This window comes from Acomys minous, assembly GCF_964271855.1.
Source record: "Acomys minous genome assembly, chromosome: 12".
NCBI classification, from domain to species: Eukaryota; Metazoa; Chordata; class Mammalia; order Rodentia; family Muridae; genus Acomys; species Acomys minous.
The window spans coordinates 25,669,678-25,681,956 of record NC_140493.1 but is presented as its reverse complement, the minus strand read 5'-3'; the positions used below and the strand labels follow the sequence as shown (position 1 = coordinate 25,681,956).

At 52.1% G+C, this 12,279-nt stretch overlaps 1 protein-coding gene across 2 annotated transcripts; it reads right to left on the bottom strand.

The window, feature by feature from the left end:
* Nucleotides 1-1,018: 1,018 nt before the first annotated feature.
* DGAT1 (diacylglycerol O-acyltransferase 1) lies at nucleotides 1,019-11,551 on the bottom strand. Of its 2 annotated transcripts, none has more exons than XM_084747868.1 (17): nucleotides 11,087-11,551; nucleotides 5,510-5,597; nucleotides 3,602-3,642; nucleotides 3,422-3,507; nucleotides 3,290-3,342; nucleotides 3,078-3,183; nucleotides 2,840-2,953; nucleotides 2,680-2,754; nucleotides 2,483-2,586; nucleotides 2,359-2,397; nucleotides 2,243-2,284; nucleotides 2,125-2,169; nucleotides 1,928-2,040; nucleotides 1,788-1,853; nucleotides 1,613-1,700; nucleotides 1,461-1,523; nucleotides 1,019-1,371 (listed from the first exon to the last, which is right to left on the bottom strand). In XM_084747868.1, the coding sequence occupies exons 1-17, from the start codon at nucleotides 11,317-11,319 to the stop codon at nucleotides 1,219-1,221; spliced, it is 1,509 nt and encodes a 502-aa protein (XP_084603994.1). In that variant the 5' UTR covers nucleotides 11,320-11,551; the 3' UTR covers nucleotides 1,019-1,218. The 2 variants fall into 2 exon arrangements, with proteins under 2 accessions (XP_084603994.1, XP_084603993.1); XM_084747867.1 differs by having other exon boundaries at nucleotides 2,680-2,757; nucleotides 11,087-11,550.
* Between the last annotated feature and the right edge of the window lie 728 nt (nucleotides 11,552-12,279).

The following is a 12,279-nucleotide window of genomic DNA, read 5'->3' as shown; positions in this document are numbered from 1 at the left end:
CACCAGATACCAACCTAACTGCAGGTCAGGGTCTTTGCAGCCTAGCAGATTCTGGCCATTGACAAACACTAACCCCATACAGGCAAGGATGAGGACCTTGGATTGCCAAGGAGATTCTTATGTAAAAGTCCTCTGTCCAACTTGGCAGCTACCAGAACTTGGGAGCAAAGTATCCCTCTATTCAGAGCTGTCTCTACTGCCAGAGCCAAGGGTTGTCTAGAAGAGTGGGTCAAGCCCAGTCAAGTTTGGTCCCTGTGCAGCTGAGAGTCACTAGCCCAACTTGTTGAGCAACCTGATCCCAAGGAGTTGAGACAGATCCTGAAGGTACAGTGTATGTAACTCACAAGCCCAAGGCAGTCAGTGTACAAAGTCCTACATGGATGGCTCCATCTCTAGAAATGTGGATCTAGGTTCCTACTGGTGACACTGAATGAGGGTGTTTATTTACCCAGAGTATCACAAATACAAGTGAGCCTTGCATGTCATCTCTTAGACCACCAGACTCCTCACAGGTGTCCTAGACACAGTTCAGGCAGGCTGCCATGGATGGGGTCATCCTTTATGGGGTCATACAGCTCTGAGCCCCTGGCCTGCATGGATTAATAGGACAGGATAAGAACTCACTGGGCAGCAGGGCGTGGTGGTGCACGCCTTTAATCCCAGCACTTGGGAGGCAGAGGCAGGCAGATCGCTGTGAGTTCAAGGCCGGCCTGGTCTACAAAGTGAGTTAGGACAGCTAAGGTTACACAGAGAAACCCTGTCTCAACAAAAAAACAAAAAACCTAACTGGCCTTTTCTGTGTGCTTCTGCTTCCTACTATGTCCTCTTCTGCAAGGAGTGTATGTACAGCTTTGTCCACACACTCTGTGAGGTTGTAGAGTAGCCTGTAATCTTGTGGCCCAGATCTTTCCAGCACCTTATCCCTAAACTGTAGCCTGAGAATTTTAGTCCCTAAAGCAGTGGTTGCACAGCACATATGGTAGAGGTCAATCCTCAGCAGTTTCCACAACCCCAGTAGGAAAGTTTTTAGACAGCACTTTATTGATTCCCTCAGCCCCTGGACAGCATAGACTCCCAGCACTGGCTCATACCAGCTAGACTTGGGTGCCACCCCAAGAGCAGGAGTGGGCCCCATAGGGGCAGAGAGGCCTCCCAGACTAGGAGGAGTGTGCAGATAGCCAGGAACTCCTCCAGAACTCCAGGCCCAGGTTAGGGAGCTCAGGCCCCCACGGGGGCATCATAGTTGAGCACGTAGTAGTCGTGGACATACATGAGCACAGCCATTGGCTGCCCAATGATGAGTGTCACCCACACAGCTGCATTGCCATAGTTCCCTTGAAAGAAGCGGCCCACAAACCAGGCCAGTGGGACCTGAGAACACATGAGACTACAATGACCACAGGAGATGGGGTTTGACACACATTCAGGCTAAGGGAGACAAGCTTCACAAAGGAGCTCACCTGAGCCATCATGGCTGTGAATGCCCAGAGACGGAACATACGCAGGGGGACGCTGACTAGGTACTGGAGTTTGGGGAGAAGAGAAGTCAGTGTTTGAGGTGGTGGCCATAGCCCTGCCTGGAGGTGAAATGGGATGACTACAGAGCACTGACCTCATGGAAGAAGGCTGAGGCCAAAAAGACCCCTGTCCTGGCCATCCATCTGTTGCTGCCCAGTCGGAGCATAGGCTTATAGAAGTGTCTGCAGAGCAAGGAAGCCATAGGATGAGGCTAATGCCATAGGGCCCAGGTCCACAACCACATTCCACAGGTGCATACACCATCCTACCTGCTGCACCACTTGTGCACGGGGATATTCCAATTCTGCCAAAAGTAGGTGACAGACTCAGCATTCCTTGGGGTCAAGAAACAATGGGATAAGCAGAACATGCTATGACCTACCCAGATCCCTAGAGACACACCACTCACCACCAGTCCCTGTAGAATGCACGGTCTCCAAACTGCATAAGCTCTGCCACGGCATTCATACAGGAGTGGAAAAGCCAGTAGAAGAAGATAAGCCAGATCAGATGGTTGGGGACCTATGGGAGACAAGGCTCTAGGTTGCATACTTACACACTCCACCTATCCCTCACATTCATCCCACTGGAGCCTCTGACACTCACGGCCAGCTTCAAGAGACGCTCAATGATACGCGAATAGTCCATATCCTGTGGAAATAGGCTTTCAGCTAGCTGTTTCATCTACCCTATGTGCCCCTCCCACGGGGGAACCTAACCTCACCTTGAAGGGCTTCATGGAGTTCTGAATAGTAGGGACCATCCACTGCAAAGGAGAGTACCACATCAGTTTCCCTCAGCTACACTGCGCCCTTCCATATACCCACTCACACCACTTACTTGTTGGATCAGCCCCACTTGGAGCTGGGTGAAAAAGAGCTGGGGAAGAACAGAGTAGCCAGTTGAGCCTTCAATTGCACGCCCCAAGCCCTGCCCATACCAGCCCTCAAGGCCCAAACCTCACCATCTCAAGAACCCTTCGTAGCAGAAAGCGCTTTCGTATTCGGGGGGATCGAGGAAAGTTGAGTTCATAACACAAAGTAGGAGCAAAAATGAAGTAGTAGAGATCTAGAAGGGAAGGTGGGTGCTAGAACTGTATAGCCTTGAGCCTGACTTACATTATAGCCCTGCCTCCACAGCCCCAACTCCACAGCTCCTTACCTCGGTAGTTCAGGTTGTCTGGGTAGCTCACAGTCTGCTGGGCAGCAGCCCCATTGACCTTCTTCCCTGTAGAAACTGCTAGCAAAGCAAGACAGTACAGTGAGCCATGCAACCCAGGCCACATCCTATAGGCGAGTTCCCAGTCCTGACGGCCTCTTACCAGCTTTGGCCTTGATCCTTCGCTGGATCTGGCGGCACCACAGGTTGACATCCCGGTAGGAAAAGAGCTTGAGGAAGATGATGGAGTATGATAGCAGAGCAAACACGGAACCCACTGCAAGATAGGTGGCTCAGCCATATCTGCCCATGTACCACAGGAAAAGTGGGCTCAGCCGTGACCACCCACATCACATGAATAGCTTGGGGCCAGCTCAACATGGGGTGGGATGGAGGCACACCTGGAGTGATGGACTCAACCAGTAAAGCCACAGCTGCTGGGAAGCAGATGATGGTGGCCAGGTTAACCACATGTAGCAGCAGCCCCATCTGCTCTGTCAGGGCACCCTGAAGGGGGAGAGAATATGAACCAGGTCCTCTGCCCACATAAGAAGAGCCTATCTCAAGCCAGCCGCCAGTGACTTGAGTAAAGATGGGGATGGACACCACTTACCACTGCCAGGCGCTTCTCAATTTGAAATCCAGCCACAACAAAGATGTTGGATGCTGAGGACAGAAGCATCACAGGCTCAGGCCCTGGTCAGCCTGTTCCCCCACCCATGGCCCTTCTTGGAGCACAGCTCACCAATAATCAGGCATGGGGCAGGCCAGCTGTAGGGGTCCTTCAGAAACAGAGACACCACCTGGATAGGATCCACCAAGATGCCATACCTGGGGAACAAGGCAATGGGGGCCTGAGTAGAGGTGGGCCTCAGGGCGTGAGCAGGCTGAGGTAGAGTGAGAGGGGATTGGAAAAGGTACTCACTTGATGAGGTTCTCTAAAAATAACCTTGCATTACTCAGGATCTGTAAGAGACAATCAGGAGGGTGCAGCCCTGGTGGTGCCATCACAGCTCATTCAACCCCAGCACCTCTAGCAGTTAACTTAGCAAGGAAAATAGCTATAGCAGTGTTAGCAATAAATAGACCAGCCCCTCTTGACAGTCCAGGTCAATTTGGGGGAGAGGGGCACTACCCTTGCCCAGGGTGCTGGTCCCTTAATGTCTAGTTGAGAGACAAGAGGCTACATACAGTAGGCAGCAGAAGACAGGACAGGCAGCAGAAAACCCATCAAAGGGGAAAAGGGCAAGGTGGGTTTTTCTGTACCTGAGTCAGATATTCTAGCAATACACAAAGCTCCAAGAATGTGGCCCCAATGTAGCTCAACTAAGGACTGAGCCCCTGGATTCTAGCCTGAGACTCAGTGTTTGGCTTCCATCCTCATTCACCTCACAAGCACCAGACACAGGCCTGGTGCCACCAACTGTCCAACTACCCAAACAGAAGCAGTGGATAATACTGACATAGGAACGCTGGTGAGGTTCCTTGCCTGGATGCTCAAAGAAGTCACCATGGAGGTAGTAAGTTCAGGGACACAATCCTCCTGCTTAGTACCTAAAACCACACTGCTCCATACCATCCCCCTGATCACCCGCAGCAGGTAGCTGGAGCCCAGGATCCAGGACCAGAACACTGCCAAAGGCCAGGCGAGGAGCTGAAGAGATGGCCCAGTAGTTAACAGCGCTGGCTGTTCTTCCAGAGGACTTGGTTCAATTCCTACCACTGAAATGGTGAATAACGCTATCTGTTAACGCCAGTTCCAGCATATCTTCTGGCCTCTGATGAGTGCTGCATGCACATGGTACAGAGGCACATATGAAGACAAATTAAAAATTAAAGGCCAGGTGGGTGCAGAAACTTCTAACGGAAGAGACTGCTGTCTGGACTGGCCAAGCACCTCCCTGTCCAGAAGCTTCTTTATAGACCAGCCTTGGCCATAAATAGGATGTGTCATCTCCCACAGGCTAAGATGACCTTGGCCCACTGGCTCCACTGCTCACTTCTCACTCATCAGCCTCATAACACCACAAGACCTGAAGCTCTCAGAAACCTTTCAGGGCACAATAGGGTAGAGTCCCTTTCACACTAATAGCCAAAGAAGCCATGCCTAAAGCAGAAGCAGACACTTCTGGATGAGAGCAATAGGTATGAGACCATATCCAAGTGTTAGAAGCTGGGTGGTGATAACCCTTTGCCCCTGACCCACCCATCAGGTTGTCCCTTTGAGCCTTGGACTCCAACAGCTTCTGGGGTGGGGATGCATAGCACCAGCAGGAACCAGCCCCTAGAAACAGCAGGCTTGGATATGGCATAGCACTCCAACCACCAATACCCAAGGACAAAGGAAAGGGACTAGACTAGAAGGCCTGTAAAGCAGTGGCTGGTTCTGCCAGGCATTTTATGTCCATGAATCTACATGGCATAGAACATACATCCTCAAGATTTTTTTTTCCATACCCTTCCAAGGAAGCCTGGTACCCAGAGTGCCCCCTCCTCAGCCTCTCAGCCTGGAGAGCAACCAATACTCTGCTCCATCTCCCTGCTCTTCCACAGCACACCTACACAGCCAAGGGTACTGAGGCACAGCCAGAGTATTCAAGATACTTATCATCTCTACTGCTGCTGAGCCACCCACGGAACTAGCCTGGGACCCAAGAGAAAGCCAGTATAGCCCTGCAGGGATCACCCCTGTTTCCCCCACAAGCAGCCTAGTGCTAGCAAGCACGTGGAGCAATAGCCTTCCAAAGGGCAGAGCCTGTGCCCAGGGCAAGGACACCCTTGAAGGTTCTCTCTCACCTGGCCTCAGTGAGCCTGCTCCCACATTTCTACTCACCAGCATCACCACACACCAATTCAGGATACCACGATAATTGCTGAAACCACTGTCTGAGCTGAAATAAGACTCTTGCAGACGATGGCACCTGGCAAAAGGAGACAGGATCCTTCCCAGTAAGCAAACAGCAGTAGGACAGAGGTAAGCCCACCATGACCCACTCCTGCCCAGGTGTCTTTTCTGCCTACAGTTCATTACCCACCTGCAAACAGGAAGAGGACCTAGGCAAGGCCATTCCAGTGACTATATAGCTACAGAAGGCAACGGTCTCAGAACTACCCAGAGGCCTTTCCCTCTAGACAGCAAAAAAATGTCTATCACAGGCAGAAAAGGCTAGACAGGCTTGAGCACCCCCCAGAAACCTCCCACTGCCACCTGGCTCTTGAGCCACAAAGATAATCCCGCCTGGATATCTGTGGACTTACCCAATACTGCTGCAGATTGTCCAATGTGCCCAGCTCATCTACTAAATCACTCATGGAGGAGCCCCCACTGTAGTCAGCAAGCATCTCCTTACATTTAGACACAAGGCCCAATATAATTGCTGGCCAAGTACCCACCCTTAATGTACAGTTCTTAGGAGCGATGATTTGGCCCTCTATGCTCATGTTAAGTTCTGTGTCCCTGACTTTGTTCTGGGGCCATGAGAAGACTTCTCAGGCCTGATGAAGGGAATCCCCCAGAAGAAGCAGGCTCCTTCCTTCCCATGCAAGCTCCCACCCAGTGGTATAGGCACTACTTGTGAATAATAATACCAAGCCTGGCAGAGGAGGGATGTATGACTAAGGCCCAGACACCGCTACTGGCAAAGACAACAAGAACAACCCAGAGCCCTAGTCCTAGTACACACCAACCGTGGCTCCACCTTGCCCTCCAGCTGCTATGCCACCAGGAAGCCACAGAGAATGGAGCAAGACTTAGATTTTGTAAGCAAAGAGGCCAGGACCTCCCCTTCCCTCTCACACATACACCTCTACCCTGGGGCATCTGAGGAGGAGCAGGCCAGGAAAGCTACTATAAAAACCATCCTACAGATGCCCTTTTAGAGCTGACCTTGTCTCACTAACAAGAGGCAAAGCCTAGCTTTGGTTAAGGTTGGAAGTCTGACAGGCCTCCCCAGAAAAAGGATCAAGAGGATCAAGAAGGCTGAGAGGCAATACATACAGGCAATGGTGGTGCATGCCTTTAGTCCCAGCACTTGGGTACACTAACCAGTAGAGGTAGGCTGATGGATCTCTGAGTTTGAGGCCAGCCTGGGTCTACAGAGCAAATTTCAGGACAGCCAGGGCTATACAGTGAAACCCTGTCCCAAAAAACCAAAATAAATAAATAAGACTGAGACCTACTTGGCACCTAGACCCATCTACACTTGCTCCTGGTTAATAGGAGGGTAGTCACACCCCCTTTTTTGTTTGTTTGGGTTTTGTTTGCTTGTTTGTTTTTGAGTCAGGGTTTCTCTGAGCAGCCATAGCTTTCCTGGCACTCACTCTGTACACCAGGCTGGCCTAGAACTCACAGAGATCCACCTGCCTCTGACACCCGAGTGCTGGGATTAAAGGTGTGCGCCACCACTGCCTGGTCAGTCACACCCCTCTCATTGTCTCTGCCATGCTAGAGCACCAAAGTCAGACAGTTCCACCCTAGCTCCAGCCCAACTCCTCTCCAGATTGTCCATTTCCTCAGGACTAGGCTTCCAGCATCTACACACTGGGCCCATGTGACAGAAGCCATATGACAGACAGTGATCTGTCTCTACCTGAACCTTTCCTCCCCAAATCTGCACCTGCCTCCTTGATTGCTGCCCTTACTTTGGTACAACTCCCCCACCAAACTGGTTTCATTGGCTTGATGTGGATGTCTTTAAGAGGTAATATCATGAGACAAACAGGAAGGCATCTCTACATCTGTGTACCAGACTTCCCCACCAGGCTCCCTTCCCCAAAGTGAAGTACACAAATATCCTAAAACCTCCTGGCCCCAAAACTACCAACTACTGCCTGCACGTAACCAAAACTGTTTCACAAGGCTGACCTCTCTCCCTTTTGGGTAGCCAAAGGGACCATGCTGCTTTTTTTTTTTTTTTTTTTTTTTACCATCTCCAGAATGAAGAGAGAAGTGGAGAATGACTCCTGCTTTCCAGAGCTGGCAGCAAGCAGACAGTCTTTGTTTTGTTTTGTTTTTTTAGGAGATATGATCTATGTATGCCAGGCTGACCTTGATGATCTTCCTGCCCTAACCGCCCAAGTGCTGGTATTGTAAGCATGTGCCACCATATGGGGCGCCTTGCCTGGTTTAAAAGACAATGTCATTTTTTTTCTTTTTTTTTTTTAAAGATTTATTTATTTTATAGTATTCTGCCTGCATGTGAGCCAGCAGGCCAGAAGAGGGCACTAGATCTCTTTATAGATGCTTGTGAGCCACCATGTGGTTGCTGAGAATTGAACTCAGGACCTTTGGTCCTGAGCCATCTCTCTGGCCCAAAAGACAATGTCTTGAGAGCTTCTTTTCGCCAGGCAGTGGTGGCACATGCTTTTAATCCCATCACTTGGGAGGCAGAGGCTGGCAGATCGCTGTGAGTTCGAAGCCAGCCTGGTCTACAAAGTGAGTCCAAGACACTCAAGGCTACACAGAGAGACCCTGTTTCTGGGGGGGCGGGGGGGAGAGCTTCTTTTCAAGTTCCTTCTCAGGTCTCTCTGTGGCTCTCCCATTAAGCATCCTGTATGCCAGAAGAGGGCACCAGATCTCATTATAGATGATTATGAGCCACCATGTGGTTGCTGGCAATTGAACTCAGGCCCCTCTGGAAGAGCAGCCAGGGCTCTTAACCTCTGAGCCATCTCTCCAGCCCCCCTATTCTGCATCTTAAAAGCAGCATTCCCACTGCCCTGCTTTTACCCATGCTACTCCTTCCCTTCATAAATCAAGGACATCTGTCCCAAGGGAGAAAGTGCCCATTCACCAATGCCTGCAAAGGGCCAGGCTTGCCACTGTGACCAGAAGCAAGTGGGCTGAAGGGCAGGCTGCAGAAATGGCCAACAGGGAAAAGAGGCACTTGCTAGCCCCAATCACAGCTGCTTTTGCCACCCTCTCACCTAGTAAAAAGCCTGCCTATGTCCTGTGCCTTCCAGCTGTCCTACACTCACTCCCTGAGACCAAAAAGACACAGGATAGCTGGCCTTCCTTCCAATATCACCCAGGCCTACCCAGCTAAACCACACATAGAGCAAGAAAGAGGTGGCATCCTCTCTTGCCTCTCCTTCAACTCGACAATCCCCCCAAACACATGCAAAGGTCTGTACCACACCCAAAGGACCAACCCCCAAGGATGGGCTTAATCTGGAACCCATATAGAAAGAGAAGGGAACAGAATGCCAGCTTCTCTTCCTGCTGACATCTGGCACTTCTTCTGTGCTGCCCTCTGGGCCAAGCTCTGGGATACAAGATGGAAGCAAGATCCTCATAATTCCCAGACCCTGCTAGAGATGTACAAAAGACATTAAGGGACAAATACCCTGAGAAAAGCCCACCACCATAAGGTCTTGCATTGGGTGCCCATGAATGTGTGCAACCTGAAAAAATGATCAGGAGACAGAACTTATAGTCTCATCTTGCCACAGGGTAAGACAGACATCCAGAACCGGCTTAATAACCCAGCATAAAGTGAGCAGGAAGTCCTGGGGAGAGGAGGATACAGAAGCTCAAGGAGTTAAGAGGAAGAGTGAACTGAAAGTTGGCCTGCCAAAAGCAACAACAGAGGGAGTGGGGAGTTGGCAAGAGAAGGGTGGCAATGGGCTGAGTTGCATGCCAACTCCAGGAGGGCAGTCAGAGCCTGGCCCACCAACAGGAAGAATGGATCTAGTACCTCAACCAGGAGGCTTCAAGCGCTGTGGCCTTCCCAAATTGGAATGAGGCCCACAGAGGGAATATATGCTCCATCCCCATCTCTGCAATCTACCATCTATGGGGGGCAGGGAGGGGCACAGCTGGGACCCTACACACACACACACCTTTCCTAGCTTTGCACAAGCCTCACACCAGAGGACACAGAATAAGTTCAGCGGTCATCCAAAGATGTGATTGTTCTTTCTTGCCTATCCCTAAATATTAACTTGTCTACAACAACGATGACCCCATATAAAAAGATGCTATCCCCACTCACCTAGAGGTCATACTAGATAAATTCCTGACTCCTACTAAAGGGCAGGGCAATGAGGGGAGTCAGCATACAGGAACTCTAGGAACCTTAGTGTCTTTTCAGATGGTGCTGGTCATGGACACCTTTAATCTCTGTTTGGGGCCAGCTTGGTATACAGAGCTAGTTCCAGGACAACCAGGGGTGCACAGAGAAACCATGCTTGTTTGTTAGAGGAGAAAGACAGACAGACAGACAGATACAGACACAGACACAGACACAGACACACACACACACACACACACACACACACACACACACACACGGGGGTGGGGGGGCAGGGGAGAAGGAGAGAGAGAGAGGTGAGCGCATCTTGCATCTTTTCATATGGAAAGCAGGAAGCCAATCTCTCTCAAGACCAGCTTTGAATTACAGAAAACCACCATCCCTCTTAGGAGGGCCAGCCTCCTCCCCCACTCTGCCTCCATGCCCCCCTTACCCGACCTTTGTCCACAATGTGCCATGCCTGCCTCACAACGAAGTTATCTTATCTCCCAGGTGAACTGTGAACAGCCAAGGGCAGCCCAGGGGCCCCTTCCCCACAGTGCCCACTAGAAGAAAACTTCACCAGCCCAGTTATCTACTTCCTCCTAGCCCCTCAGCTACATCTTAATGCAGAGCTACTAAAGGGTCCCATGATGAACACCAAAAAGAGTCTCAGGGCCTGCCTGGAGGACGCAGTCAATGCTGCCCAGGAACATGATGCACTTCTCCATTGCTTCCAGTCAGACATTCAGCTAGGCAAGGCCTCTCCCATGGGTGTGTTCATACCAAACCTCTCTCCTGGACTCCAACCAAGGGATGAAAGTCTCACTCAGTAGTCAGCCCTGGTCCCTATAAGGCTGCAGTCAGTCTGGTAGCATAAGCAGGGCTTCGGGCTCTCCTACTTACTGGAAGAGGGGTGAATAAGCCATGCTGCCACCGCCACTCCGTCAGTACAAGAAAGCTTCCTGTATTGTCCCCTGCCCTGGGCAAATGCCCATTCCCCTCCCCTCCAAACAGGCTTGTGCCCTCAGGAGCCTCCAGCACGGTACCGCTTCATCGTAACCCTCCCCGGAAAACATCTACCTCCTTCCAAAGAAAAAAGCCCAATTCATCTCCAACCCCCAGGGCTTACATTTCCTGCTACCTGGCCCTCAGAAAGGACCTCAAGCGACTTGCCTCAAGGTGTACTTCCCTAAGCAATCTGGAAAAGGGGTTGCTTGCTGGTCGGCTACTCGAGCCCACCTGGGTGACCTTGGCAAGTGACCCTCTCCCCAAAGCCAGTGTCCCAGTGTAGACCAAGGAGGCTCCCAGACTGGGAACTCGCAAAGCTGTGGGCAACTTTTAACAACTGGGTGTGTTGCTGGGGAGATCAGACGTAAAGGGTTCGGGCACTCCGCTACCTCAGCTCCCAGTGGCCGTCGCCCACGCTGGTGTGCCCGTCTTTGTCCGGCGTGTGGGCTGAAGCTGGAGTCGAAGCCGGAGCCGGCGCGTCACCCCGGGCGCCCAAGTCGGGGCCCACAGCCGCGTCTCGCACCTCCTCTTCGGCTGCCATGGGCCCGCCGCCAGCCTGGACGGAAACCCGCGAGCCGGTCCTCCGACGCCGAGAGCTGCCCGCCCCTCCACGGTCGCCCATGGCCTAGGCCCGCACCTCGTCGCGGCCCACTCCTGGCCCTCCGGCTCGCAGCGCCTGGAACCTGCGGCCCCGCCTCTGAACCCTAAGCAACGGCCTCCGCCACCGCCCCTTGCCGGCCTCCGTAGCCGGCGCAAAGAACAACTAGCTCGGCGACACGGAGGCTGCGCGGCTGCGGAGCAACTGACTGGCCCTGGCGTCTCCGAAGAGTCCATTTGTAGTCCGAGGCCAAGAAGGGGCGGGGCCTAACCAAGTATGCGGAGCACGCTGGGAACTGCGGTAGCAGAGCGCAGAGCTTCCTGGGAGTTGAAGGCGTCACGAACTGACGAACCATAGCACTCTGGGAACTGCAGTCTCAAACTAGCGGAGGCAACTTGTGTGCAGCTGGGCTGCGAACTTCGGTGGCAGAGGGCTAAGGTTCTGTCTCGCTGGACCGCCGAGGACTACTCCGGCTCCCGATTCCCTGGCAGCTGCGCACTTCCCCTGACCTCTTGCTTGCCCTTTGTCCCACTTCTGTAAAAACATAGTTTCATCATACCTAGCAGCGGCTTGGGTGTGGGTCATTTGTGAAACTGTGTGCTGACATCTTGCGGGGGGCGGGGGGGCGGGGGGGGGGAGCCCAATCTGTGTTCATGCGCACAACTGGCAGAGCTAAGTGTCTTGGCACTGTGTAATTCCTAGCTGCTAGGCAGGAACAGCTTTTAAATGGACCTTGGAGAACATAGCCGGTCAATGAATCAAACTGGAGAAATACCCAGACTCACTTCATAGCAAGTGTGTGCAACCGCCCAGCTGTTAGTTAAATTAAGCAACTCATCAGTCACCATGGCCTCTTCCGACACCCCAACCCACACCATTTGTTGCAGACCTGACTTAACCCGTCTGGATTAGACATCTGGACCTCAGGAAACACTTGATTTCCTTCAGAAACATGACTTGATCTGGGGAATTGCAAGTCAGAGG